Here is a 24,537-nt window from a genome sequence, read left to right as displayed (position 1 = left end):
TTCTATGACTGTTGATACTTAATCCCTCTACACCCATCAAAGATTATTAGGGCAAAAGGAATGTGCTTAAGGAAAGTAAACTATATAAAGCTATGACCCAAACTCTGCTTATATACTTTAAAAAAGCTTAGGTCGACTCAGAGGCATCCAATCTGAGGAAACAAGACCAGCTGAGGAAGTGGTGAGGTGAGGTGGCTATGGCTTGTTCTGCTTCTCTGATCTTCCAGTGTTAACCCCAGTACCTGGCTTCAGGTTTGATTTTATTAATAAGACCTGTTAAGATTCCTACTACAAGTTCCCTCCTTTTGGACAGCTCTGGTGATTGCTGATCCAAAGCATGGCCCGTTTTGTTCTCAAGACTGCTATCTTCACTCCTTCCCTTTAATACCCTTCAATAAACTTCTCTTGCTCATAAAAAAAAAAAAAAAAAAAGAAAGAAAGAAAAAAGAAAGCTTAGGTCATATTTTCTTTTCTTTAGGTTTATTTCATGTATATGAGTGTTTTGCTTGTACGTGTGTAAGTGCATTGTGTGAAATGCCTGGTGCCTGTGAAGATCAGAAGAAGGTATTTGATCCCCAATATGGAGTTACAGTTGGTTTGGAAGCACTATGTGGGAACTGAACCCCAGTTCTCTGCAAGAGCCCTGAATCACCTCTCTAGCACTTAGATCATAATTCAGGGTGTTAAGGCATAGAGACTTGGAAAATATATATCCACCAATTCTGGAAAGCAAGGCAATTTCATGAACAAAAGGGAAGGCTTTACGTTTCCTCCAAAATACCAGGTACTACTCTCATACCCAAATAAACATATAGCTACAGGGTTCAAAAGGCCAACAGTTTGAACCTGGATAAACAGTAACACGCCATTTGATTTGATCACTATGGCATCTTCGTGTGTTCAAGTCCTTTAAAGATGTGCAAGTATTTGTGTACTGGGGACATGCCTAGTAGATGAGCTGACATAGCCTACTTCTCCAAGACCTTTAAGATGCCATAGTCAGAAAATGAAGGTGGCAATTCCTAAGAGGAAGAAAAAAACATTCTGCTTGATACAGTCCTCTTTTCTTTTTCTCCCCCAACCCTCAAAAAACCCAAAAAAACCAACAACAACAAGGTTTCTCTGTTTAATAACTCTAGCTGTCCTGAAATTCACTTTATTTTTTGAAGGATAGTATTTTTTTTTTTAAAAAAGATTTTATTTATTTATTATGTACACAGAAGACGGCGCCAGATCTCATTATAGATGGTTGTGAGCCACCATGTGGGTGCTGGGAATTGAACTCAGGACCTCTGGAAGAGCAGTCAGTGCTCTTAACCTCTGAGCCACCTCTCCATCCCTACACTCACTTTATAAAGCATGCTGGCCTTGAACTCCCTGAGATCTACCTGCCTCAACAGTCCTCATTTCTATTATTACTTAAAGCACTTCCATTTCTTGAAGGCATTTCTGGCTCTTTTCTTGTTTCTTTGATTCATTGATCAAGTCTTTCCCTAATTGCTACCCTGCAAGTCAGTATGTACCCCAGGCAGGCCTGGAACTTACCACCTTACCATCTCTCTGACTCAGGAGTGCAGGAATTGCAGTGTTCAACTATGTCTGCCTCTGGCTTCACTCTAGTCTATTTACTATATACATTACAGCAAAGGAGCAACGCCAAGTGCTTTCCTCTTTCCATGTATGCAGCCCCTACAATATAGGATGAACAGCACAGCAGAGCCCTCTCCTCAAGTACACTATGGCATATTCTGTTCTTTGTGGATTACTTTGCCACCTGTCTCAACAGTTTAGGTTTTTGGTTTTTTGTTTGTTTGTTTTTTCTTTCCTAACTTTATTCTCATCTATGCAATTAAAAGGGACTTTAATAGGCTGGGTGGTGGTGGTGCATCCCTTCAATCCCAGAAGCACTCAAAAGGCAGAGGCAGGAGGATCTCTGTGAGATACACGACAGCCTGGTCTACAGAGTGAGTTCCAGGACAGTCAGGGCTGCACAGAAAAGCCTTGTGCTGGAAACCAAAAGAGGACTTTAATGCCTAAGAATCAGGACTCCTTAGCGTTTGAGTTCCAGGACAGCCTGGTCTACAGAGTGTGCTCCAGGGAATACAGGGATACATGGAAAGACTCTATCTCAAAACAAAGAACAACAACAACAAAAACCCAAAGTCATAAACAAGAAACAGTTGAATGCTGAAGAATAAATGAGACCAGCATGAGCTACATAAGACCTTGTCTTTTTTTTTTATTTATTTTTATTTTATGTGCATTGATGTTCTGCCTGCATGTATGACAACTGTATTAAGGATGTCAGATCCCCTGGAATTTGACAATAGTAAGTTGCCATGTGGGTGCTGGGAATTGGACCCAGGTCCTCTGGAAGAACATCCTCTGGAAGAAGATCTTAAGTGCTGAGCCATCTCTCCAGCCCCATAAGACCTTGTCTTAAAAGAGACAGTAAAGATGGTCCAGCAGTTAAGAGAACTGGCTGCTTTTCCAGAGGCCCCGTGTTCTATTTCCAGAAGTAACCTAGTGGCTCACACAACCAGCTATAACTCCAGTTCTTCTTGCCTCTGTGATCACTACACATACACACAGTACATAAGACGTAATACAAAAATAATTTAAATAATTAATAATTTAATAATTTAATTTAAAAAGTCAAACAAGGTGGTGGCTATAGTTGGTCGAATGATTGTCTAGTTTTCACAAAGGGTATATACAATTGCCAGCACCATCTACACTAGGGATGGTAACACAAACCTGTAACCCCAGAGCTTGGGTGATGGAGGCAGGAAGATCAGAAACCCTGCACTGTATAGTTTGAGGCCAGTCTGGGATTTGTTAAGACTCTGCCTCAAACAAACAAACAACACAACTAAAGACACACCGGAGCTTTAAATGCACATTGCTAATTGAAAATGAATCACAACCAAAAAAAAAAAAGGGGGACGGACGCGGACGGTAGTGGCGCAGGCCTTTAATCCCAGCACTTAGGAGGCAGAGCCAGGCGGATCTCTGTGAGTTCAGGAAAGGCGAAAAGTTACACAGAGAAACCCTGTCTTGAAAAACCAAAAAGAAAATGAATCACAAGGATAAATAAGTCATCCCAATTGGGCCATGACGACATATTTTAGAGGCAAAAAATAGGCAGATATGTGTGTTCCGTGGCAATGTATGTCCTTAATCCAAGCACTGTGAAGGCAAAGGTGGGTAAATCTCTCAAGTTCCAAGCTAGCCAGGACTCACTACACAGTGAGACACTGCCAAGCAATCTATCAGTCAATCAAAGCATCAGTAGCAGCAGTGGAAGCAGCTACGACAATCTAGGAAAGGCAAAATTATGGAGATGTTAGAAAACTATCAATGGTTGCCAAAAGCTTTGGGAAAAGTGATAAATTAATGAGAAGCAAATTTCTAGAGTAAATACTTTGTAGTGATGGGGAGAGCACACTCGTCAGAGTGCAATCTGTGCTTTTACAAGACTTAAGTTTGTTTCCTAGCAACCAACACCGTACCAAGCCAGCTCCAGGGAAAACTGACGCCCTCTTCGGGTCTCTGCAGAAACCTGCACACGTGCTATATACACATGAACATTCTGTACTGATACCACAATGAAGGATGCATGTATCCATACCTTTACCAAAACCCATTGAAGGTCTAGGAATGAGCCCTCCTACTGTAAAACTTTGACCGCTAGACAATGGGAACTTCTATTTTGGACACAGAGTTTCAAACATATACTGCAAACAAAACTTAAAACTCCAGATCATCTTTGACTCCACCTCCCAAGTGCTGAGATTACAGGCATGGACCAGCACACCCAGCTTTATACAGGAATTGTCTGTAATCCCCCTCAGTTTTGCTGGACCTCTAAAACTACCCAGGGAAAAAATATACGTAAAACAAAAATTAACTAAGATATTCTATTGAAAACTTGTATTATCATTTATTTGTTTGTTTGTTCATTTCAAGACAGGGTTTCTCTATGAAACAGGAAACAGTCCTGGCTGTCCTGGAACTCACACTGTAGACCAGGCTGGCCTTGAACTCAAGAGATACATCTTGCCGGGCAGTGGTAGCACACAACTGTATGTAATCCCAGTACTTGGGAGGCAGAGTCAGGCGGATCTCTGTGAGTTCGAGGCCAGCCCGGGCTACCAAGTGAGTTCCAGGAAAAGGTACAAAGCTACACAGAGAAACCCTGTCTCGAAAAACAAACAAACAAACAAACAAACAAACAAAAAAAAAAAGAGAGAGAGAGAGAGAGAGAGAGAGAGAGAGAGATCTGCCTGCCTCTGCCTCCTGGGATTAGAGGCGTGTGCCATCACTGCCCAGCAAAAATTTGTATTCTTTTGACATAAATATTATCCAGGATGCTGGCTTTGGATAAATCATAGTTATATTCTAGAGACACAATGGTTCATAATTTTTGCTTCTGAATCAGGGTCTTGACACATAGCTTAATCTGGCTTTGAAGCCAAAATCATCCCATCTCAGCTTCTGAATGTTGAGAAAACAATCAGTAGGGCAGCTAAAATTTTTTTCTTTGTTTTTGGAACTCACCCTGTAGAACAGGCTGGCATGGAATTCACAAAAATCTGCCTACCTCTGCCTCTGGAGAGCTAGGTTTAAAGATGTGTGCCCACCACCAGCTGGCTTGCTTTTCTTTCTTTCTTTCTTTTTTTTTTTTTTAATTAAAACCATTCAGAGCCTTGAAGGAAGAGAAGGATTGAATAGGTCAACAGGACCTGATGTTTCAGACATGAAAATAGTTTGTTGTTGGAATTCACAGAAATCAGTCTGCCTCTGCCTCCCAATTGCTAGAATTAAAAAAATCGACTACCATGCCTATTTGAAAAATAAAAACTTAGGAGGTAGAAGAGATGGTTGGATGGTTTAGAGCAGAAGACCTGGAATCAATATCTAGGACCCACACAGTTGACAACCATTTGTATTTAATTTCAGTTGCTAGGCCAGGAGAAGGAACTGGATTCCCTGGAAATTGAGTTACAGATGATTGTAATATCCCATGTGGGTGCCAGGACTTAGAACCTCAGTCCTTTGCAAGAAACAAGTACTCTTAACCACTAAGCCATCTCTCTAGCCCCTGAAGAATACATTTTAATAATCAGTAATGATAATTCCAAGTTTGTTTTATTCACTTAGTTTTTTTTCTCAGATAATGGTGTCACAATTCTGCCCACACTAGCCTTAAACTTGCTTTTTGATACAAGCAATCTTCCTGTTTTAGCCTTCCTACTATTTGGGACAAGTACATTCTATTAATCCTGGCTATAATTCTTTTTTTTTGTTTCTCAAGAGAAGGTCTCTCTGTGCAACTGCTGTGGCTGTCCTAGAACTCTCTTTGTAGACCAGGCTGGCAGGCATGCTCCACCACTGCCAAGGACAAGTGGAGGGCAGGAAAGAGGGCTCAGTGGTTAAGACCATGGTTCAATTCCCAGAACCCACACGACAGCTCACAATTCTCCGGTCACAACACTCTCACATGATAGATACAAGTGCAGGCAAAACACCAATGTACATGAGAGAGAGAGAGGAGGGGGAGGAGGAGGAGGAGGAGGAGGAGGAGGAGGAGGAGGAGGAGAAAAGGAGCCGGGCAATGGTGGCACACGCCTTTAATCCCAGCACTCGGGAGGCAGGGGCAGGCAGATCTCTGTGAGTTCGAGGCCAGCCTGGTCTACAGAGTGAGTTCCAGGAAAGGCACAAAGCTACACAGAGAAACCCTGTCTTGAAACCCCCTCCCCCCAAAAAAAGCAGAAAAGGAATAAACTCAAGTGGGAAAGAAGGAAATTCTAAGACAAAGGAAACTCTTACCAAGCGGAGTGACCCGGGGCTGGACATCTTTCAGAACTTCATGTAACCACTCCGTGAAACGAACATAGTAAAGATCAGAAAATATGTCATCTACTCTTCCATTTTCAAAAAGATACTAAAAGAAAAGTAATTGACAAATGTTACCAGTAGTCTCTTAAGTAAAATCTTTGGAAAAACATTTTTTTCTCTACTACCAACCACTTCCTTACCCTACTCATTCTCTCCAATTAAAAAAAAAAAAAAAAAAGGTATTAGACCAGAATTATCCAGCTGGTGTTATTTCCACAGCATACCTCAAATCACGTGAATACATCTTTATGTTTCTGAGAGCTGAATTAATAAGGGATCTTTTGTGAATTCTATCCATATAAGCAAGGCATGATAGCAAAAAATCATGGAGGTGGGAGCTGGAGACATGGTTCAGCAGTTAAAAGGACTCACTGCTCTTACAGAGGACCCAGGTTCAGTTCCCAGCATCCACACAGCCCCTACTGCTTACACACAGTGCCCATACATACACAGAGGTACTCACACATACACACGAAATAAAATGACTCTTAAAAATCACGAATAGAATCGGGAACTGAAGATGGCTCAGCTGTTAAGAGGACTGAATGTTCTTCAGGGAACCTGGATTGAATTCCCAGCATCCTCATGGCAACTAATAACTGTCTATAACTCCAAGACCTAACACCCTCATATAAACATACATGTAGGCAAAACACCAATGCACATAAATCATCAAAAAAAAAAAAATCATGACTGGACAGAGCACGCCTTTAATCCCAGCACTCAGAGGCAGAGGCAGGTGGATCTCTGTGAGTTCGAGGCCAGCCTGGTGTACAGAGTGAGTTCCAGGGCTGTTACAGAGAAACTGCATCTCCAAAATAAATAAGTAAAATAAAAAGGGCAGAGGTGAGTAGTGGGTGGGCATGATACCTTCTTATTACGAGTATTGTGGTAACATATGCGAATCTTTTTCTTTCTTTCTTCCTTCCTTCCTTCCTTCCTTCCTTTCTTTCTTTAATTTGGCTTAGTTTTTTGAGATAGATACTCATTCTGTCACCTTGGCTGGCCTAGAATTTACAAAGTAGAACATACTGGCCTTGAACTCAGAGATCTATCAGCCTCTGTTCCCCACAACCCTGCTGGGAATTAAAAGCAGATGCTACCATGCCCATCTTTAATTTTGTTTAGATTTATGTGTATGAGTGCTTAATCTATATATATTCATGTGTACCACATGTATGCCTGGTGCCCTCAGGGGTCAGAAGAAAGCATTGGATCTTCTGGAACTGAAGGTAGGGATGGCTGTGAATCACCATGTAGGTGTTGGGAACTGAACACAGGTCTTCAATAAGAGCACTAAATACTCTTAGCTGCTGAACCATCTCTCCACACATCTTTTAATTTCCTTTTTTATAAGTGAAGATGACTACACTAGACTACCTTCTGTGAATAAAGACAGCATATGAGGTAACTCAGGTAGTTCTGGGTCAGGACCAGAAGGAAAGGAATAAACTAGGAGGCTAACTGTTCTCAGAGCCAGTCAATACAGTGAGCTCCAACAGAAAAACAAGCCTTCGACCATCATACTGTGGAATCCTACTCTGGAGTCTTGAATGAGAAGAAATCTACCTCTGCTCCCCCAAACTGCCCATCTACAAGTCTCTGTTATTTTGAAAAAACCAAAGAGATTTCTATACAATTTTAGCCATACTCCTTCAAACAATTGTTTTGTACTAATGTAAGGTACAATAAAAGCTATACTCTAGCACCAGATTGAGTAACTTTATGAAAACTATGCACTTACTTTAAGAAAATATAATAAATAAATGCTTTTAATTTAAGAAAAAGAAGTTAATCACTAAATACTTCCACCATCAATTCTGGGGATGAAAACCAGGCACCAGGCCTGGACAGTAAGTACTTTCAAGGGCTGAGCCCTTCACTAGCCCTAATGGTTTTCTTTTCTTTTTTTAAAGGATTTATCTATTTATTATGTATACAGCAGATATGACCAACCAGAAGAGGACGCCAGATCTCATTACAGGTGGTTGTGAGCCACCATGTGGTTGCTGGGAATTGAACTCGGGACCTCCGGAAAAGCAGTCAGTGCTCTTAACCTGAGCCATCTCTCCAGCCCCACCCTCATGGTTTTCTAGGTGGCAGAATTATACATACATACTTGCATATATTCTTTTCTAACGTAAACACACAGGCATTAAAAAAAAAAAAAAAAAAAAGGCAGGATCTATGTAGCCTTGGCCAGCAGGACTCACAAAGACCGCCCGTTACGACTGCTGGGGTTACAGGCGTGCTGCATAGCCCTTTTTTCCCTTCTTGTCATTTTCCTGAATTAGAGTAACGTGAAAGCATCCAATAGGAGGAACACTGTCCAAACAAGTTCCTGTCAAGATCGCTTCCTACCTTTTGTATACACAAGAAGATGTAGTAGAGCACGTCTGGGTCATAGGGTTCACCTTCTCCATTTCGAGCTTCCCGTGTCATTAAACAGAGGCCATAATTCAATTCGGCCACAGCAGAGGAGATCAGATCTTCTTGGAATCGAAGCAGCTGACGCCCTGTGACACAAGTCCTAAGGGTGAGTGGGAGTCCTGGCAATAGTGGTGTCTTAATTGGTTGTTCACACTGCTAAAGGAGGGCTCAGGGACAATACTGCCCAACAGGAGTGGCCACTGGCATCTGTAATCAGAACTGAGCTATTAATTGAGTAACATATGCTGTTACACTATTACACCAATAGGTTTCCTTTCACTAAGGACCAGAAATGAAAACAGAAAAACACAGAAACCACACTCTAATATGAACAAGTCAATCAAGACAGGCTCTAAGCACAACTCACTGGCACTTGCCAGTTCTTCCTCGGTCTTGTGTTGACTCTAGAAACTCACATATCTAAAAATTTGGTCTTGGGCAAATCCCACAAATCCTGCTCATTTCAGAGAGTGAAGACTGCATCCTGTTCATCATGACACAAAATATACTTCCAAGTATATTCTCTCATCCTCAGAGCCAGAGATGCTACATGCCTGCCATTCTGTTTTTCTTCTACTTAAACTTCAGACAGATCCCAGCCTCCCCGGCCTCCCAAATACTCACTCCCAATCGGGGCCAGTCTGTTTTGAGCATCTTTTTCTAATTCAGCATTCTTGGTCTGAGCCCAGTTTTTCCATACTTCAAGCCCTTCTTCTGGCTTCAAAGAATTTGGAAGCAAAAGTTCTGGTGAAGGCTGTGGTTGTGACTGTTGCTCAACTTCAGCAACCTGTACAGTTTGTGCCTAGGAGATAGAAACCATCAGAATGTTAACATTGTTTTTCATTAGGTCCTTTAATAAATACAAATGTCAGAAAATGAAACTTTTTTTTCTTTCTTTTTTTTTTTTTTTCCGAGACAGGGTTTCTCTGTGTAGCTTTGGAGCCTGTCTTGGAACTCGCTTTGTAGACCAGGCTGGCCTTGAACTCACAGAGATCCGCCTGCCTCTGCCTCCCGAGTGCTGGGATTAAAGGCATGCGCCACCACCGCCCGGCTCAGAAAATGAATCTTAACTGCTCATTCAACTGGGAGAAATAAAAGCCAACTGCTTTTGCTGTCCTACTTTCAAACTGACTGCACAAACAGCAATGGCAGCAATATAACTGCCCACGCCAGGTTTCTGAGCTCTAACCACTTCTCACTTAATATTTTTGTTACATTTTAAATTGCATGTGTGTGTATGTGTATGTGTGCCTTCGGTGTTCCTGGGACGGGCAGAAAACAACTGTGGGAGTCAGCTCTCTCTCTCCCACATGGTTCTAAGGGACTGAATTCAGGATGACAGGCTTGGAGAAAGCACTAAGCCATTTTGCTAGTTCTTGATTCTTATTGAAAAACACTAATATAAACCAAGCATGGCAATACATGATGTACTGCCAATACGAAGAAGGAAGGCAGAGGCAGGGCTGCAGAGTCACCTCAAGTTTGAAACCAGCCCAGGCTCTATGGCAAATGCAAGGCCAGCTAGGGCTATAAGGAGGACTGGGTAGTGATGGTGTACACCTTTAATTCCAAAACTTCAGGCAAAGGCAGGCAGATCTGATTTCAAGGCCAGTCTGGTCTACAGAGCAAGTTCCAGGACAGCCAAGGAGAAACCTAGAGAAACATACACAGAGAAACTTCCTCCAAAAAAGGCAAGGAAAAGAAACATACGTGTAAAAGAAAACAAAAAACCTACAAGGTCAATACCTCAAATTGCCTTAGAATCTCTCCAAAGGGTAGAGTCCAAGTTTCAGTCTTTAAATAAATCTTTAAAAACCCCCTAAGTAGGGGCTGGAGAGATGGCTCAGAGGTTAAGAGCACAACTGCTCTACTAGAGGACCTGGGTTCAATTCTCAGCAACCACATGGTGGCTCACAACCATCTGTAATGATATCTGGCGCCCTCTTCTGTGTACATAATAAATAAATCAATCTTTAAAAACCATTCACTCTGCAAAGAAAACACTTAGGCATTTTACTAAAATGTCTATAAAAGTGACATCTTGGGTTGGGATCTAAGAAGGCCACTTATCTAACAAACTCTCAAGAAGAAACAAAGTTGCTAAACTGAAGATTACATATCCAATTCCAAATGTGCAGAGTAAGGGATCCTTAGAATTTAGTTGCAAACCTGGTGGTATAAACCTATAATTCCAGCAGTTGGAAGACAGGAAAAGAAAGGGAGGGGGGATAAAGAGGTCAAGGCAGCACATAACTATAATCTGAGTGGTCTTCCATGATGAAGGACTGGAATTGGCCCTGGTGCTTGGTTTACCACTTATGAAACCCTAGAGTCAGTCTTCAGCACTTCAGGAGACAGGGTGTATACAAGTATAATCCCGCCTGTAATCCTACAAGTGCAAAGGTACAAAGTTCCAGGAACCCCTTCCTGATGAGGTCAGGTCATGATCCATGCATTTCAGGCTGGCTTCAAACCCTTCATCTTCCTGCTTCAGGTTCCTAAGTATTCTGGAACTACAGGCATGTGAAACCATGCCTGCTTAAAGTTCTACTTTGCATGATTTTTCTCAAACTACATTCTCTCCCCTAGGAATATAATCCATTTTCTCCGCCCCGCCCCCACCCCTTTTTCTGTGAGACAGGGTTTCTCTATGTGGCTCTGGCGGTCTTGGAACTTGCTATGCAGACCAGGCTGGCCTCAAACTCAGATCCGCCTGCCTCTGCTCCACAACCTGTCAGTGCTGGGACTTAAAGGCATTTGCTACCACTAAAGATAGGAGGCACTGTTCTAAACTAATAGGTACATCAACAATGGTTTTGCAGCTAAGTTGTGTAAGACAAGTGAAAACATCTGTGTTAGTTACAATTCCCAAAAGGCTAAACAACAAATACCTAATATCGGTTCTTGGTTGTTACAACATATCTAAGTCTGAACAATGCTTCTTAAGCAACCCTATCAGACCCTAACCCCAAATACCCCTAAAATCTGAAGAATATCAAGTAATTTCTTTTGTTAAAGAAATACATCTTTTGTTGATGTATTTTTATTTTATGTTTTGCCTGCATCCATGTCTGTGTAAGGATGCCAGGTCCCCTGGAACTGGAGTTACAAACAGTTGTGAGTGTTGGGAATTGAACCCCAAGTCCCCTGGAAGAGCAGTCAGTGCTCGTAACTGCTGAAACTATCTATCTAGCCCCAAATATCAAGTAATTTCAATTGAAGACAAAATTGTTTCTAGATGCTTGAAAATTTGCTCTCACACACAACTTCAATATACTTTTTCCAGAGATATGATTTCTCTATGTATTCCTGGCTGTCCTAGAACTCACTCTGTAGACCAGAGCCTAGCCTTGAACTCACAGAGATCTATCTGCCTGTCTGTGTCCTGAGTGCTGGGATTAAAGGCTTACGCCACCACCAGACAATGAAATACTTGGAACAGAGAGATAAAACCGTAAGTGTTCATGGAACTGTGTTGAGACTCAAAAAAATGTTCCATGTTTGTGTAGGATTCTACTCTAAAGGAAATCTGCATAAATGCCATGATAGAGTACTTGCCTCACATTCACAAACCGCTGGGACCAGTCTCTAGCACTACTACTCACCCAAACAAACAAAAAAGTTAAGAGCTGTTTAGTATCATGGGAAAACTTAAAATGAGGGGGGAATTGGTTAGGTTAGAAAATTAAGACTACACTCATCCAAGTAGACTACATAGGAAATACATATTTAATAAAACTAGAACATTTGATGTTTTATTTACATAGGTATATAGTTACATATATGAAATGGACACAAAAAGGGTTAAGTGTACAAGGCAGTCATGGAAATAAACTTGTTTTCTCTCTATTCAAACTGTAATAGAGCTAAGCATGTAACACAGTGGTATGCACATGCTTGACACAAAAAATGAAAAAAAAAAGTAGTAAGTAGTAATCAGTGTTGACTAACTGATAAAATAGTATGTTCTGTATTTTCTTTCTGAATATTTTTCAAAAGATTTTTTTGGGTGTGGTCTTTCAAGATAGGTTTCTCTGTGTAGACCAGGCTGTCCTTGAACTCACAGAGATCTGCCTGACTCTGCCTCCTGCATGAGTACCAGGACTAAATTTGTGCATGACCATGCCTGGCTCAAAAGATTTCTTGCGTGTTCACATGGGCACATACACCTGACACCTATGTGCATACCTCAACAGGGCAGGAAAGACAGAGGGTACATATACCTGTGTGCATACCTCAACAGGGCAGGGAAGACAAGAGGGTTCGGCTCTATCATCACTCCTAGGTTTCCTCCCCTGAGACAGATTGTCTCACTGAACCTCAAGTTCATCAGTTTGGACTAGGCTGGTCAGCCAATGAGTTCCTAGAATTCACTTGTCTTCCAGTATTGATGTTACAGACATTCTTTGTGATGCCTGGAATTTTATGTGGGTGCTGAGCAATCTCCCCAACCCATCTTTTCTTTTTAATTTAAATTCTTCTTTATGCATATGGGTGCTTTGTTTACATGCATGTCTGCTCACACACCATGTGTGTGCCTGGTACCCTTAAGAGGCCTGAGGGAGGGCTGGAGAGATGGCTCAGAGGTTAAGAGCACTAACTGCTCTTCCAGAGGTCCTGAGTTCAATTCCCAGCAATCACAGGGTAGCTCACAACCATCCGTAGTGAAATCTGTTGCCCTCTTCTGGCATGTAGGCAGAACACTGTATACAAAATAAATAAATATATAAATAAATACACATAGATAAATAAAAGAGGCCTGAGGGAGGCCAGATATGGTGGTGCACACGTTTAATTCTGGCACTTAGAAGGCAGTGGCAGAAAGACTTCCCTCTGTGAGTGGAGGTCAGCCTGGTCTATATACCGAGTTCCAGGACAACCAAACTATCTAGAGACCCTGTCTCAAAAAAACAAAAAACAAAAAACAGAAACAAGGCCGGGTGGTGGTGGCCCACACTTTGAATCCCAGAACTTGGGAGGCAGAGGCAGACGGATCTCTGTTGAGTTCAAGGACAGTCTGGTCTACAGATTGAGTTCCACAACAGGCTCCAAAGCTAGAGAAATCCTGTCTTAAAATAAAAATAAAAATAAGGGTGGGGGATGAGGGGCAGAAGGCAGCAACAGATGCCATGGAACTCAAGTTATAGACAGTTGTGAACTACCATGTGGGCACTGAGAATCAAACGCAGGTCCTTTAGAAGGGCAGCCAGAGCTCTTAACTACTGAGCCATTTCTCTAGACCTTTAATTAAAAAAAATTATTTGGGGCTGGAGAAACGGATCAACGGTTAAGAGCACTGGCTGCTCTTCCAGAGGTCCTGAGTTCAATTCCCAACCACATGTTGGCTCACAACCTTTCCTAATATGATCTGGTGCCCTCTTCTGGCCTGCAGACAGACATACAGGTAGAACACTGTATACATAGGGGATCAGTTTCCCTGGACCTGGAGTTAATTGTGGGCCACACAAGGTGAGTGCTGGGAATTGAACCCGGGTCCTCTGGAAGAGCGGCCAGTGCTCTCAACTGCTGAGGGATCTCTCCAGCCCCATCTTCAACACTGACCTTAAACTTCTTAAACTTCTGCCTCTGCTCTACAACACCCAACATCCTTTCTGTGTTTTCCTTCTTTCTTTCTTTTTCTTTCTTTTTAAAATAAGGTCAGTCAGGCATGGTGGCCAACACCTTTTTCTTTTATATATTCTGTAATGGAAGAATAGTTCACAAATATTCCTTTTATCCCCAATTAAGAACTGTGGAGTCGGGCAGTGGTGGCGCATGCCTTAATCCCAGCACTCGGGAGGCAGAGGCAGGAGGATCTCTGTGAGTTCAAGGCCAGCCTGGTCTACAGAGTGAGTTCCAGGACAGCCAGAGTTACACAGAGAAACCTTGTCTCAAAAAACAAAGAACAAGAGGTTTGGGGATTTAGCTCAGTGGTAGAGCACTTGCCTAGCAAGCCCAAGGCCCTGGGTTTGGTCCTTACCAAAAAAAAAAAAAAAAAAAAAAAAAACACCAGGAAAAGGGGGGGGGGGGGGGAAGGACTGTGGAAGGGTGCTTGAGAGATGACTCAGAGGTTAAGAGCACTGGCTGCTCTTCCAGAGGACCTGAGTTCAATTCCCAGCAACCACCTGTAATGAGATCTGGTGCCTTCTTCCGGCCTGCAGTCATACATGCTGTATACATAATAAATAAGTTTTTGTTTGTTTTTTCGAGACAGGGTTTCTCTGTGTAGCTATGTAGCTTTCCTGGAACTCACTTGGTAGACCAGGCTGGCCTCGAACTCACAACTCAAAGAGATCCTCCTGGCTCTGCCTCCCAAGAGCTGGGATTAAAGGCGTGCGCCACCACCGCCCAGCTAAATAAATAAATCTGTAAGTCCAGTTTCAGGAGATCATACATCCTCTTCTGGCTTCCACAGGTAATATACATACATGGTGCAGAGACATACATACTGGCAAAACACCCATATACATAAAATAAAATAATCATCTGTGCCAAAGTGGACCACGCCTTTAATCCCAGCACTCAGGAGGCAGAGGCAGGCGTATTGAGTTTGAGGCCAGCCTGGTCTAAAAGCAAGTTCTAGGACACAGCCAGGTCTAAACAGAGAAACTGTGCCTCAAAAATACAAACAAAAAAATAAATAAAAATTTAGATAGACATGACTTAAGAACAACAGAAACTCAACTGAAGCCAGATGCAGTGGTACACACATCTGGTCTCAACTACTTGAGAGGCTGAGGAGGGGAACCAGTTAAACCCAGATCAAACCAATAATATTCCTACTCCAAAAGAAAACCAGATAAAACTAGTTTCTACATATAATGTCTGGAAATTACTAAGAATGAAATGGATATAGAAACAGGTGAAGGTGAAAATGAGGTCAAAGGAGGAAGGTTTCACTATAAAAACAGGAAAAATGAAGGCTTTCAGAAAAGGCATGGTTCTCCCCAATCCACTGCAACTGTGGAGTGCACACTTTCTCACCAGTTCTTCTTTAGGTTCAAATTACAGCACTATTGTCTTCCCATGAGATAAACATGGAAGAAATGGTCTTGTTTTGTTTTAGATGGTCTTGCTATGTGGCCTAGGCTGGCCCTGAACTTGTGGTCCTACTGTCTCAGTTTCTGGAGTTCTGATATTAAACAGGTATGTACAACAGGCCAGTTGCTATTTTATTTTTGCCATTTTTTCCTCCTTTATTTTCTGAGACAAGTTATTATTATGTAGTCCTGGATGGCCTAAAACTTGCTATATAGAACAAACTGCCCTTGAACTCAGAGATCCACCTGCCTCTGCCTCCTAAGTGTCAGCATTACAGATGTGTACCCCTACATCCAGAACCTTTCAAGAGATCTACTAAGAGGTGTTGTGTTTTAGGTCTTTTAACTTATTTATACTATATTCAAAGATAAATAAAGGAAAATTCTATTTCACAAGCTCTCTACCATGAATTTACTACCTGTGTGCTAAATTAACAGTTGAATGACAGGTGTTAATATAAGTAACCCAGAGACATATATAACACTGTAGGGTCTTCCATTCATCATACCATTAACTTTACTCATTATAAAAAGATAATTACAAAGAAATATTATAGGCACCCCATCCTAATACTCTCTAATGACTACAAAAGAATTACTGATCATTTTGTTGAATTCCAAGAATTATAAACTTCTTGTCTGTTTACACAGCCTCACCTATTGCTTCTCTTCCTTCCCCCATATACTATCACTGTCAAGACAAACAAGATAGAATTAAACAATCCACACACTATAGGTGAGTTCTACGTTACACTGGAAACCAAGGAAACAAAATGCCCTACAGATTAAGTCTCACTTACTGAACAAGTAACCTGGAGCTGCTGCTGCTGTTGGGGTGGTGGTGGTGTCTGTTCTTGTGCAGTTTGCTGTTGTGGCTGTTGCTGTGGGTCCCATATATGTACAGTCTGAGCTGTGTTCTGGTACGTGCCTGCAACAGCCTGCACAGCCACTGGAATATGGATGTTGCCATTCATGAACTGTGCTGGAAAGAGAGAGTTTGCAAGGGTCTGCACTACCTCTTCATGGGAGTTTTTCACTACAGATGTGGTGCCCACCATCTTCTCCTTGTCATCCTCCAGCTTTACAGCTGCTAGGGCTGTGGGTGAGCCACTGACGTGAACTGCGTTGTAGGCTTCCTGGGGAATGGCAATGTGGGTAATGCTCTGCTGCTGAGGGTCCCCCCGGGGCTGGGCAGAATAAACAGGGATGGTCCAAGTTTCTCCTGTAGGGCTAGTTATGGTCCCAGTGGCACTGTACAGGTGGGCACTGTCTACTGTCAGTAAGTCTGGCCTCAAAGACACGTAACTCTGTTGCTGGCCCTGTGGAATGGCCAGCACGGTGGCCACTGGCTGCCCTGAGATGGCGTAGGACACGGTGATGGGCATGTCCACTTTGCGTTTCTTCACTGGCTGAAGGACACTGGCTGAGCCAACCCGCCGTTCCCCTTCCCGGGGTGAGCCCTGCTGGGATGGTGGTGGGGAAAGGGCACCCACGGTCTGGATTTGAATCTGCTGACCCCCAGCAAGAGATTGGCCAGCCACCAGTTGAGCCTGGATTTGTTGATGTGGGATATGCTCCTCTGGGATTTCTGCAGCCTGGATCTGCTGGGCCGCCTGCACGTGTTGCACCTGGATCTGGGCGGCTTGCAGCTGCGAGGGGCTGGGGCTCTGCAGAGATGGGGTCTGGATGGAGGGGGCTGCTGACTGCGGTGGTTGCCCCTGGATCTGCACCTGGACCTGGATGGGTTGCTCAGCAGGCTGGTGAACGGTGAACTGAGGGGAGAGTTGCTGAGCCGAGACCTGCTGTGGAGACTGCTGTACCTGCACCTGTACCTGCAGGAACAAGATTCACCAGTGAGTAAAGCAAGGACCGTTTATAATGGGACAAGGGGGACTGCATCATTCATGGCTTCTGCAGTCACAATGCCCCAAAAACCAAATGAAAATTTCTTCAGCATCACACTGAATTTACAGTGAGATATATCCATCCCAGGAAATAAGATAAAAATGATCAACAAGGATCTAAGAACAACACATCAGACTTTTAATTTGTTCACTTTTAATTTTTTCTTTGAAAATGTGCCCCTTTGGTTTTTTTGCACATTAGTAGTGTGGTATAAGCATATACTTAAGTATATGTTTAAATTTTATTAGAGTTGGAGTGTTGGCTCAGTGCTTAAAAGTACTGACTGCTCTTTCAAGATCTAAGTTTGAATCCCAGTACCCAGATGGTGGCTCACAACCCTTTATAACTTTAATTCCAAGAGATCTGACACCCTCTTCTGTACTCCAAGAGCATCACACACACAGTGCACAGACATACATGTAGGCAAAACACCTATACACATAAAATTAAAGTGTCAAATCATATTGATTAAAATTTTCTGTATGGCATGAGGAAAAAGAAAAAAGAAAATCTAGCAGCACCCAATTATTTGGATCAAATCTAACTCCAGGTCTCAGTGAGTTAGGAGGCCAACCTGATCTACACATGTGCATACATACATATAAAATAATTAATCATGAAAACAGATTCTGCTAAGTGTCATGGTGCACATTTTTAATCTCAGCACTTGGGAAGCTTGGTACAAGAGGACAGGGAGTTTGAGACCTAATTCCAACCAACAATAACAAAAACATACTACAACTGAGTTAAACATTATGTTATTTTATAACTATAAAACTGCTTTATGAACCAAATTTTATTTTGGGGATGTAGCACAATTGGTAGACTGCTTGACTACCCTGTACTAAACCCTAGGTTCAATCCCTATAGCAAGAAATAAACTAGATGGTGCACACCAGCACTCCCAGCACTTTGGAGGTGGAGTAAGAAGGATCAGGAGTCATGACTATATACTGAGTTTTAGGCTAACTTGTGAAACATGAGACCCTGTCTCAAAAACAAAACAATAACCACCACCACAAAGGCTAGAGATATTGCTCAGCTTGTCAGTTGGTAGAGTTCTTGCCTAAAATTTGAGATGAACTGGGTACAGGGGTCTGTGATCCTAGCACTTGGGAGCAGAATTTCAAGCTTATCCTTGGCTAAGATACACCGAGATTAAGATCTACCTGAGGTACATGAAACCCTGTCTCAAAAAGGAAAAAACCTAAACTAGTTCGTAACTGAAAAATATATTTGCTTTCGTAGTCTTTTATGAAAGGGGAAGAATAACTTAAAGTTTAGCTATATTGGGTGTGATAGTTCACACCTAACATCTTTGCACTTTGCAGACCGAGGCAGAGGATATTTAGTGAAATCTTATCTCAGTAAACAGCACCACCAAAGAGTAGAATCTAGCATGTATACAGTAACTGTTACACTACTAGCCAAAGTTTGAGTCTGATATCATTCAGAAATATAACTAAATGAAATTATGTTTTCAAGCATATATATATATAATTTATTTATTTTATTTTTTAAGGTTTTTTTTGAGACAGAGTTTCTCTGTGTAGTGTTGGAGCCTTTCCTGGAACTCACTCTGTAGCCCAGGTTGGCCCTGAACTCACAGAGATCTACCTGGCTCCACCTCCAGAGTGCTGGGATTATAGGCGTGCACCACCATCCCTGGATACAATCTTATTTTATTTTTAAAAAATTTATTATCCAGCAGTTGAGAGTCAGAGGCAGGCAAATCTCTGTGAGTTCAAAGCCAGCCTGGTCTACAAAGGGAGTTCAGTACTGTTACACAGAGAAATCTGGTGTCAAAAAAACAACAAAAACAAAACTATCATCACGAGTGTATGATGTGGGGAAGGGTAGGTGCATAAATGCCATGCACACATCTGAAAGTAGTGGTCACCAGTCCCTAAAGTTGTATTTTGTCACAAATCTGTAATCCTAGCTACTCAGGAACCTGAAGTAAGCAGATCCATCCAGCTTGGCCTACAGAAGGAGTTCAAGGCCTGCTCAAGCAATTTAGTGACAGTTTCTCTCAAATTAAAAAGTAAAAAAAGGGGAGCTGGAGAGATGGTTCAGTGGTTAAAAACACTGACGATTCTTCCGGAGGACCCAAGTTCAATTCTCAGCAACCACATGGGGGCTCACAACTGTTTCTGACCCCAGTTTCAGGGGATCTGACACCCTCACACAGACAAATGTGTATCCAAAATAAAATGAAACTCAACCACAATATAATGCCCCCCAATAAAAAACAAAACAACAACAACAACAAAAAAAACAAACACACAAAACTTCCTGAAGGAGACTACTGTTTCATCTAAAGATCCCCCAAAAAGAAAAGTCGATGCCTCAGCAGCCATGCATTCACTCTTCCATTTTGAATAAGTTTAATGTCAGCATTATCTAAGGCTAATAGGTAGAAAATGCCAACCTAGAAATCTACAGGTGATCAAGATTTGAGATGTATAAATTAAATGAAGATCACCATACCTCAGGTTTTAATTTTAAAGCAAGTTCCAAATGCTACACTTTCCATAATGAGCAAAATTAGCGTTCCTGTGCTTTCTGCTCATTCTGTCACAGAAAGTCTCAGTCACATGAAGCTATCACATTCAAATTCAGTGCTAGCCTCTACTTTCTGTATTGTTCAAGCTCTCTGAAGCAAACAATAAAGTTTTCATAGTTTACAGCAGCTAGAGACAGTGTCAATCCACATTAAATATGAAAGATTCCCCACCTTGTAAAATAACTTCCAACACCTCTAACATCTGTATAGGTAGATATATTGTGACTAACCAAACTGACAGATAATAAGACTTTAGTGACAGGTTCCACCTAATGTGTCCTCACCTGGACCTGCTGCTGCGGCTCCTGCTGAGACTGTGGCTGAGCACTGGTTGTGACTGGACAAGCAAGTTCAAGCAAAGACCCGGCTACTTCAGTGCTGTCCGTGTAAATGCAGCTCCCACCCTGTTGGTACACCATGGTGGTGGCCGTCTGCTGGAACTCCTGAAGAGCCTCTGGCCCCTTAGAAGCCAGTGAGTCCAGAAATTCCTTCATCCTGTGCTGCGGGACAGACCTCGCCTTCACTCGGATGTACTCTTCAAATGAGATGGTGTTCTCCAGAGAATTATTCATATTGCAGAATCCTTAGGGTTCCTAAAATTAAAATAGACAATCAACATTTTGCTATTGTTAGCATACTGTTTTATTTTTTTCATTAATTAATTTATTGAGAGGAGCATGCACATGCCAAGGCATGCGTGTGGAGGTCAGAAGACCACCCACTTGAATTGGTTCTCTTTTTCCATCTTCTTCATGATCCCAACTGTGGGTCTCAGGGATCAAACTCAGGTCATCAGGCTTGGCAATAGATGGCTTTGTACGTTGAGCCATCTTACCAAGCCTACTGTAAGAGAATGGAGTGTGTGTGTATCTGTGTGTGTGTATACATATATTCCAAAGCCAAATTTTATTATACCATCTTCCCCACCCCCAAAATCAAACTTAGGATGTTTTTGAAGATAGGATCTCATGAGTTGGAGATTTAGCTCAGTGGTAGAGAGCTTGCCTAGCAAGTGCAAGACCCTGGGTTCGATCCTCAGCTCAAAAAAAAAAAAAAAAAAGAAAAGAAAAGAAACTGTTAAAAAAAAAAGATAGGATCTCACTATGAACCCTTGGCTGGCCTATAACTTGTTATGTTAACCAGGCTGGCTTTAAAACCACACAGATATTCACCTGCATCTTCAGAGTGCTAAGCCTGGCCTCTGTGAGGTATTTTTGTTTTTAATGTTTAGATTTCTCAGTCTTATTATCATTAGTATGTGTACAAGATAATACATGGGCACACGTGCCATGAAAGTATATATAGTTAGAAAACAAGTATAGGCTGTTCTGTCCTTCTACCTTTACATGGGTTCAGGGAATGAAACTCATAGGCTTACACAGTAAGTACCTCTCACCTGCTCTGACACCCTGTCCTACAATTCTATGTAGCTCATGGTGGCTTTGAACTTAAGGTAATCCCTCTTTCTTCAGGTTCCTGAGTCCTAGGATTTCAAGCATGAACCAATATAATTTGCCTACCTTCCTTCAACACTTTTTCCCCCTGAGACAGGGTTTCTCTGTATAGTTTTGGTGCGTGTCCTGGAACTCACTCTGTAGACCAGGCTAGCTTCGAACTCAGAGATCCGCCTGGCTTTGCTGGGATTAAAGGCGTGGGCCACCACTGCCCAGCCCTTCAACATTTCTTAAACCAAACTATCACACTAAAACAAAAACCAAACATATTCTTTAAGTACTGGATAGAATAGGCTGAAATGACCTTCTCTATCCAGCACCAGGCCAATCACATCACTCCCATGCCTGGTGGCACATACCTTTCTTTATTCTCAGCACCTGGGAGCCAGATGCAGGCCTGATATCTAAAAGTTTGAGACCAACCTGCTCTCTACATAGCAAATTACAGGCCAATCAGGTCTAAAGAGTGAAACCCTGACTCAAAATAAATAAACTGTTCTCTTACCACCTCAAAACTACCAAACAAGGGGAGGGAGCAAGGAGCAGACTCCTACCTACTGACATGTTTTTGTTTTTTGAGACTGGATCTCACTATGTATGTAACTTTGGCTGGTCACTTGGCCCCTTATGACATGTTTTATTTCCACTACTAGGTATAATCTATAGTACGGAGTTATTTATGTATGCCATCTAAAGACCTAAAAAATAGTGTTATATTCTTTATCTCCCATTACAAACACCAAAAAACACAAGGTAGTAGAGGGGTACATGCCTTTAAGCCCAGCATCCAGGAGGCAGAGGCAGGATCTCTGAGTTTGAAGCCAGCCTGGTCTATACAGCGAGTTCCAGGATATCCAGGACTGTTACACAGAGAAAGCCTGTCTTGAAACAAAGAAACAAACACACAAAACAAACACCAAAAATCTGCTGGATTTAGTGGTGCACTCCTTATTCACCTATACACATGTAATCCCAGCACATGGCAGGCTGAGGCAAGAGAATCCCAAGTCAGAGGCCAGGGAAAACTACATGCTACATATACTAAGACACCACTAAGAAAAAAGCAAAAGAAAGGAAAAAGGAAAGAAGAACAACGAATGTTTGTGAAGTGCTTGTACCGTGTAATATTGCCTAATTTTATTAAAATAACCGTAAGTGGGGCTGGTGAGATGGCACAGTGGTTAAGAGCTGGCTGCTATTGCAGAGAATCAGGGTTCAAGTCCCAGCACACAACAGCTCATAAGCACCTGTAACTCCAATCCAGGGGATCTGACAACCTCTTCTGGCCTCTGTGGCAGTAGGGCATACATGTGGTACATGTAAACAAAACACCCATATCCACATCAAATAAAAATAAATAAATCGGGGCTGGAGAGATGGCTCAGTGGTTAAGAGTACCGACTGTTCTTCCAGAGGTCCTGAGTTTAATTCCCAGCAATCACATGATGGCTCACAACCATCTGTGATGAGATCTGGTGCCCTCTTCTGGCCTGCAGTCATACATGCTGTATACATAATAAATAAATAAATCTTAAATAAATAAATAAGTAAATCGGGGCTGGAGAGATGGCTCAGTGGTTAAGAGCACTGGCTGCTCTTCCAGAGGTCCTGAGTTCAATTCCCAGCAACCACATGGTGGCTCACAACCACCTGTAATGAGATCTGGTGCCCTCCTCTGGTGTGCAGAGATACATGCAGACAGAACACTGTGTACATAATAAATAAAACTTTAAAAAAAAAAGAGAAAAAAAAAATAAATCTAAAATAAATTGGAAAGAACTAAATAACTAAGTCACTACTAAAATTCAGAAATCAATTTTGCACACTTTTTCATCAAGTATCTAAGACAAAAACATGATCTGGGCCCAGGCAGAACCACAATCCTATAATTCCAGTACTCAGGGAGTCAAATCAGGCTACATCATTCGACCTTGCCTCAAAAAACAAAAATAAGGGATGGGGACATAGTTCAGTTGGTAAAGTGCTTGCTTGCCTAGCATGCACAGAGCCCTGGGTTTAGTCCCCAACACTACAGAAAAAGAGCAAGAAGTTGCAGGTCTGTAACTTCAGCACTCAGGTGAGGGAGTCCGGAGAAACAGAAGTTCAAGGTCATCTACAAGACCAGCACAAGCAACTGATAGGCTTCAAAACAAAAGGACCAACAAAATCCCCACAACATATATGATGGAAGAAAGGAACCAACTCCCACAAACTGTCCTCTGACACTCACACACACATGTCCTGGCATACACGCACACACAAGCACACAAACATGCAATGAATGAATGAGTGAATGAAAGAAAGTTTAAAAACATGGGAACAAGAACAAAAAGCACAATGACCTATGGACACTAAGTTGATTGTCAACACTGCCTCTGCAGTATCCTCTTTTAGGCAGCCCCATCTTAAGAACAAAAGCAAACACAGATGAAAGAGTAACACAGACCAAGTGAAGTTTCTTGCCAAAAAGGGCTCTCAGTTTATCTCAAATGTCTGGAAAAGTGATTTGTTCCCCTGAGCTATCAGGCAAGAAACACTAGTTTCTTTTACTACTGAGATGTTCTACCTTATGCTACAGATTTCAGGTTTGTGGGTAATCATCTACTTTCTTCCATCTGACTCTCAAACTCCTGGCAGACAAAACTTAAATAGTTCACAATATGGCACATGCTTATATACTTTTTACATTTATAATTCTAGGTGTAACAGGAAGAGTTAAAGAGTCTTTCTTCCGGGCTGGAGAGGTGGCCGAGTGAGTAACGGAACTTGTTGCTCTTCCAGAGGAAGAGCAAATCCCCAGCACCCTTTTGTCAGACAGCTTACAACTGCCTGTAACTCCAGCTTTAGGAGATTCAATACCATCCTCTGACACACACACCACCCACACCACGCCCCCTCCCTGGCCCCTGACATTGGCAGACACATATACACATGAATAAAACTAAAAGTAAAAAGATTCTTTCTTCCTATTACATCTTTAACTCACAACCACAAACTGAACAATCTAGTTGAGTACACTAAGAAGTGTACTAATTTTCTCAAATTGTTAGTGCACACCTTGAGAGGAATAAAAACTCTACATATACACAGTGTCAACAGTGAGACCAAAGAAAAACAGACGGTCCTATGGCTATTAATTTACTGACATTATTAACATCTGTGGGTGCTATGTAAGTATAATATACAAATTATACTTTCAAACAAAGCGATCCTACGACAATTCTTTGTAACAATGCATATA

The 24,537-nt window shown here is 42.0% G+C and overlaps 1 protein-coding gene across 4 annotated transcripts in view; it reads right to left on the bottom strand.

Moving 5' to 3' along the window:
• The window catches only part of Qrich1 (glutamine rich 1), a 40,065-nt gene that overhangs the window by 4,229 nt on the left and 11,299 nt on the right, over positions 1 to 24,537 (bottom strand). For all 4 annotated transcript variants that reach the window (XM_036193133.1, XM_036193134.1, XM_036193132.1 and 1 more), the window contains 5 exons: positions 20,127 to 20,435; positions 16,172 to 17,203; positions 8,956 to 9,133; positions 8,263 to 8,417; positions 5,833 to 5,947 (listed from right to left, as the gene is read on the bottom strand). In XM_036193133.1, the coding sequence (XP_036049026.1) occupies positions 5,833 to 5,947; positions 8,263 to 8,417; positions 8,956 to 9,133; positions 16,172 to 17,203; positions 20,127 to 20,414 (1,768 nt within the window). In that variant the 5' untranslated portion in view covers positions 20,415 to 20,435. The remainder of the gene's footprint in view (positions 1 to 5,832; positions 5,948 to 8,262; positions 8,418 to 8,955; positions 9,134 to 16,171; positions 17,204 to 20,126; positions 20,436 to 24,537) is intronic.

The sequence above is a fragment of the Onychomys torridus genome, chromosome 7, assembly GCF_903995425.1.
Source record: "Onychomys torridus chromosome 7, mOncTor1.1, whole genome shotgun sequence".
Taxonomy (NCBI): Eukaryota; Metazoa; Chordata; class Mammalia; order Rodentia; family Cricetidae; genus Onychomys; species Onychomys torridus.
Note: the sequence above shows the minus strand (reverse complement) of the source record. Positions and strands in the feature narration are given on the sequence as shown.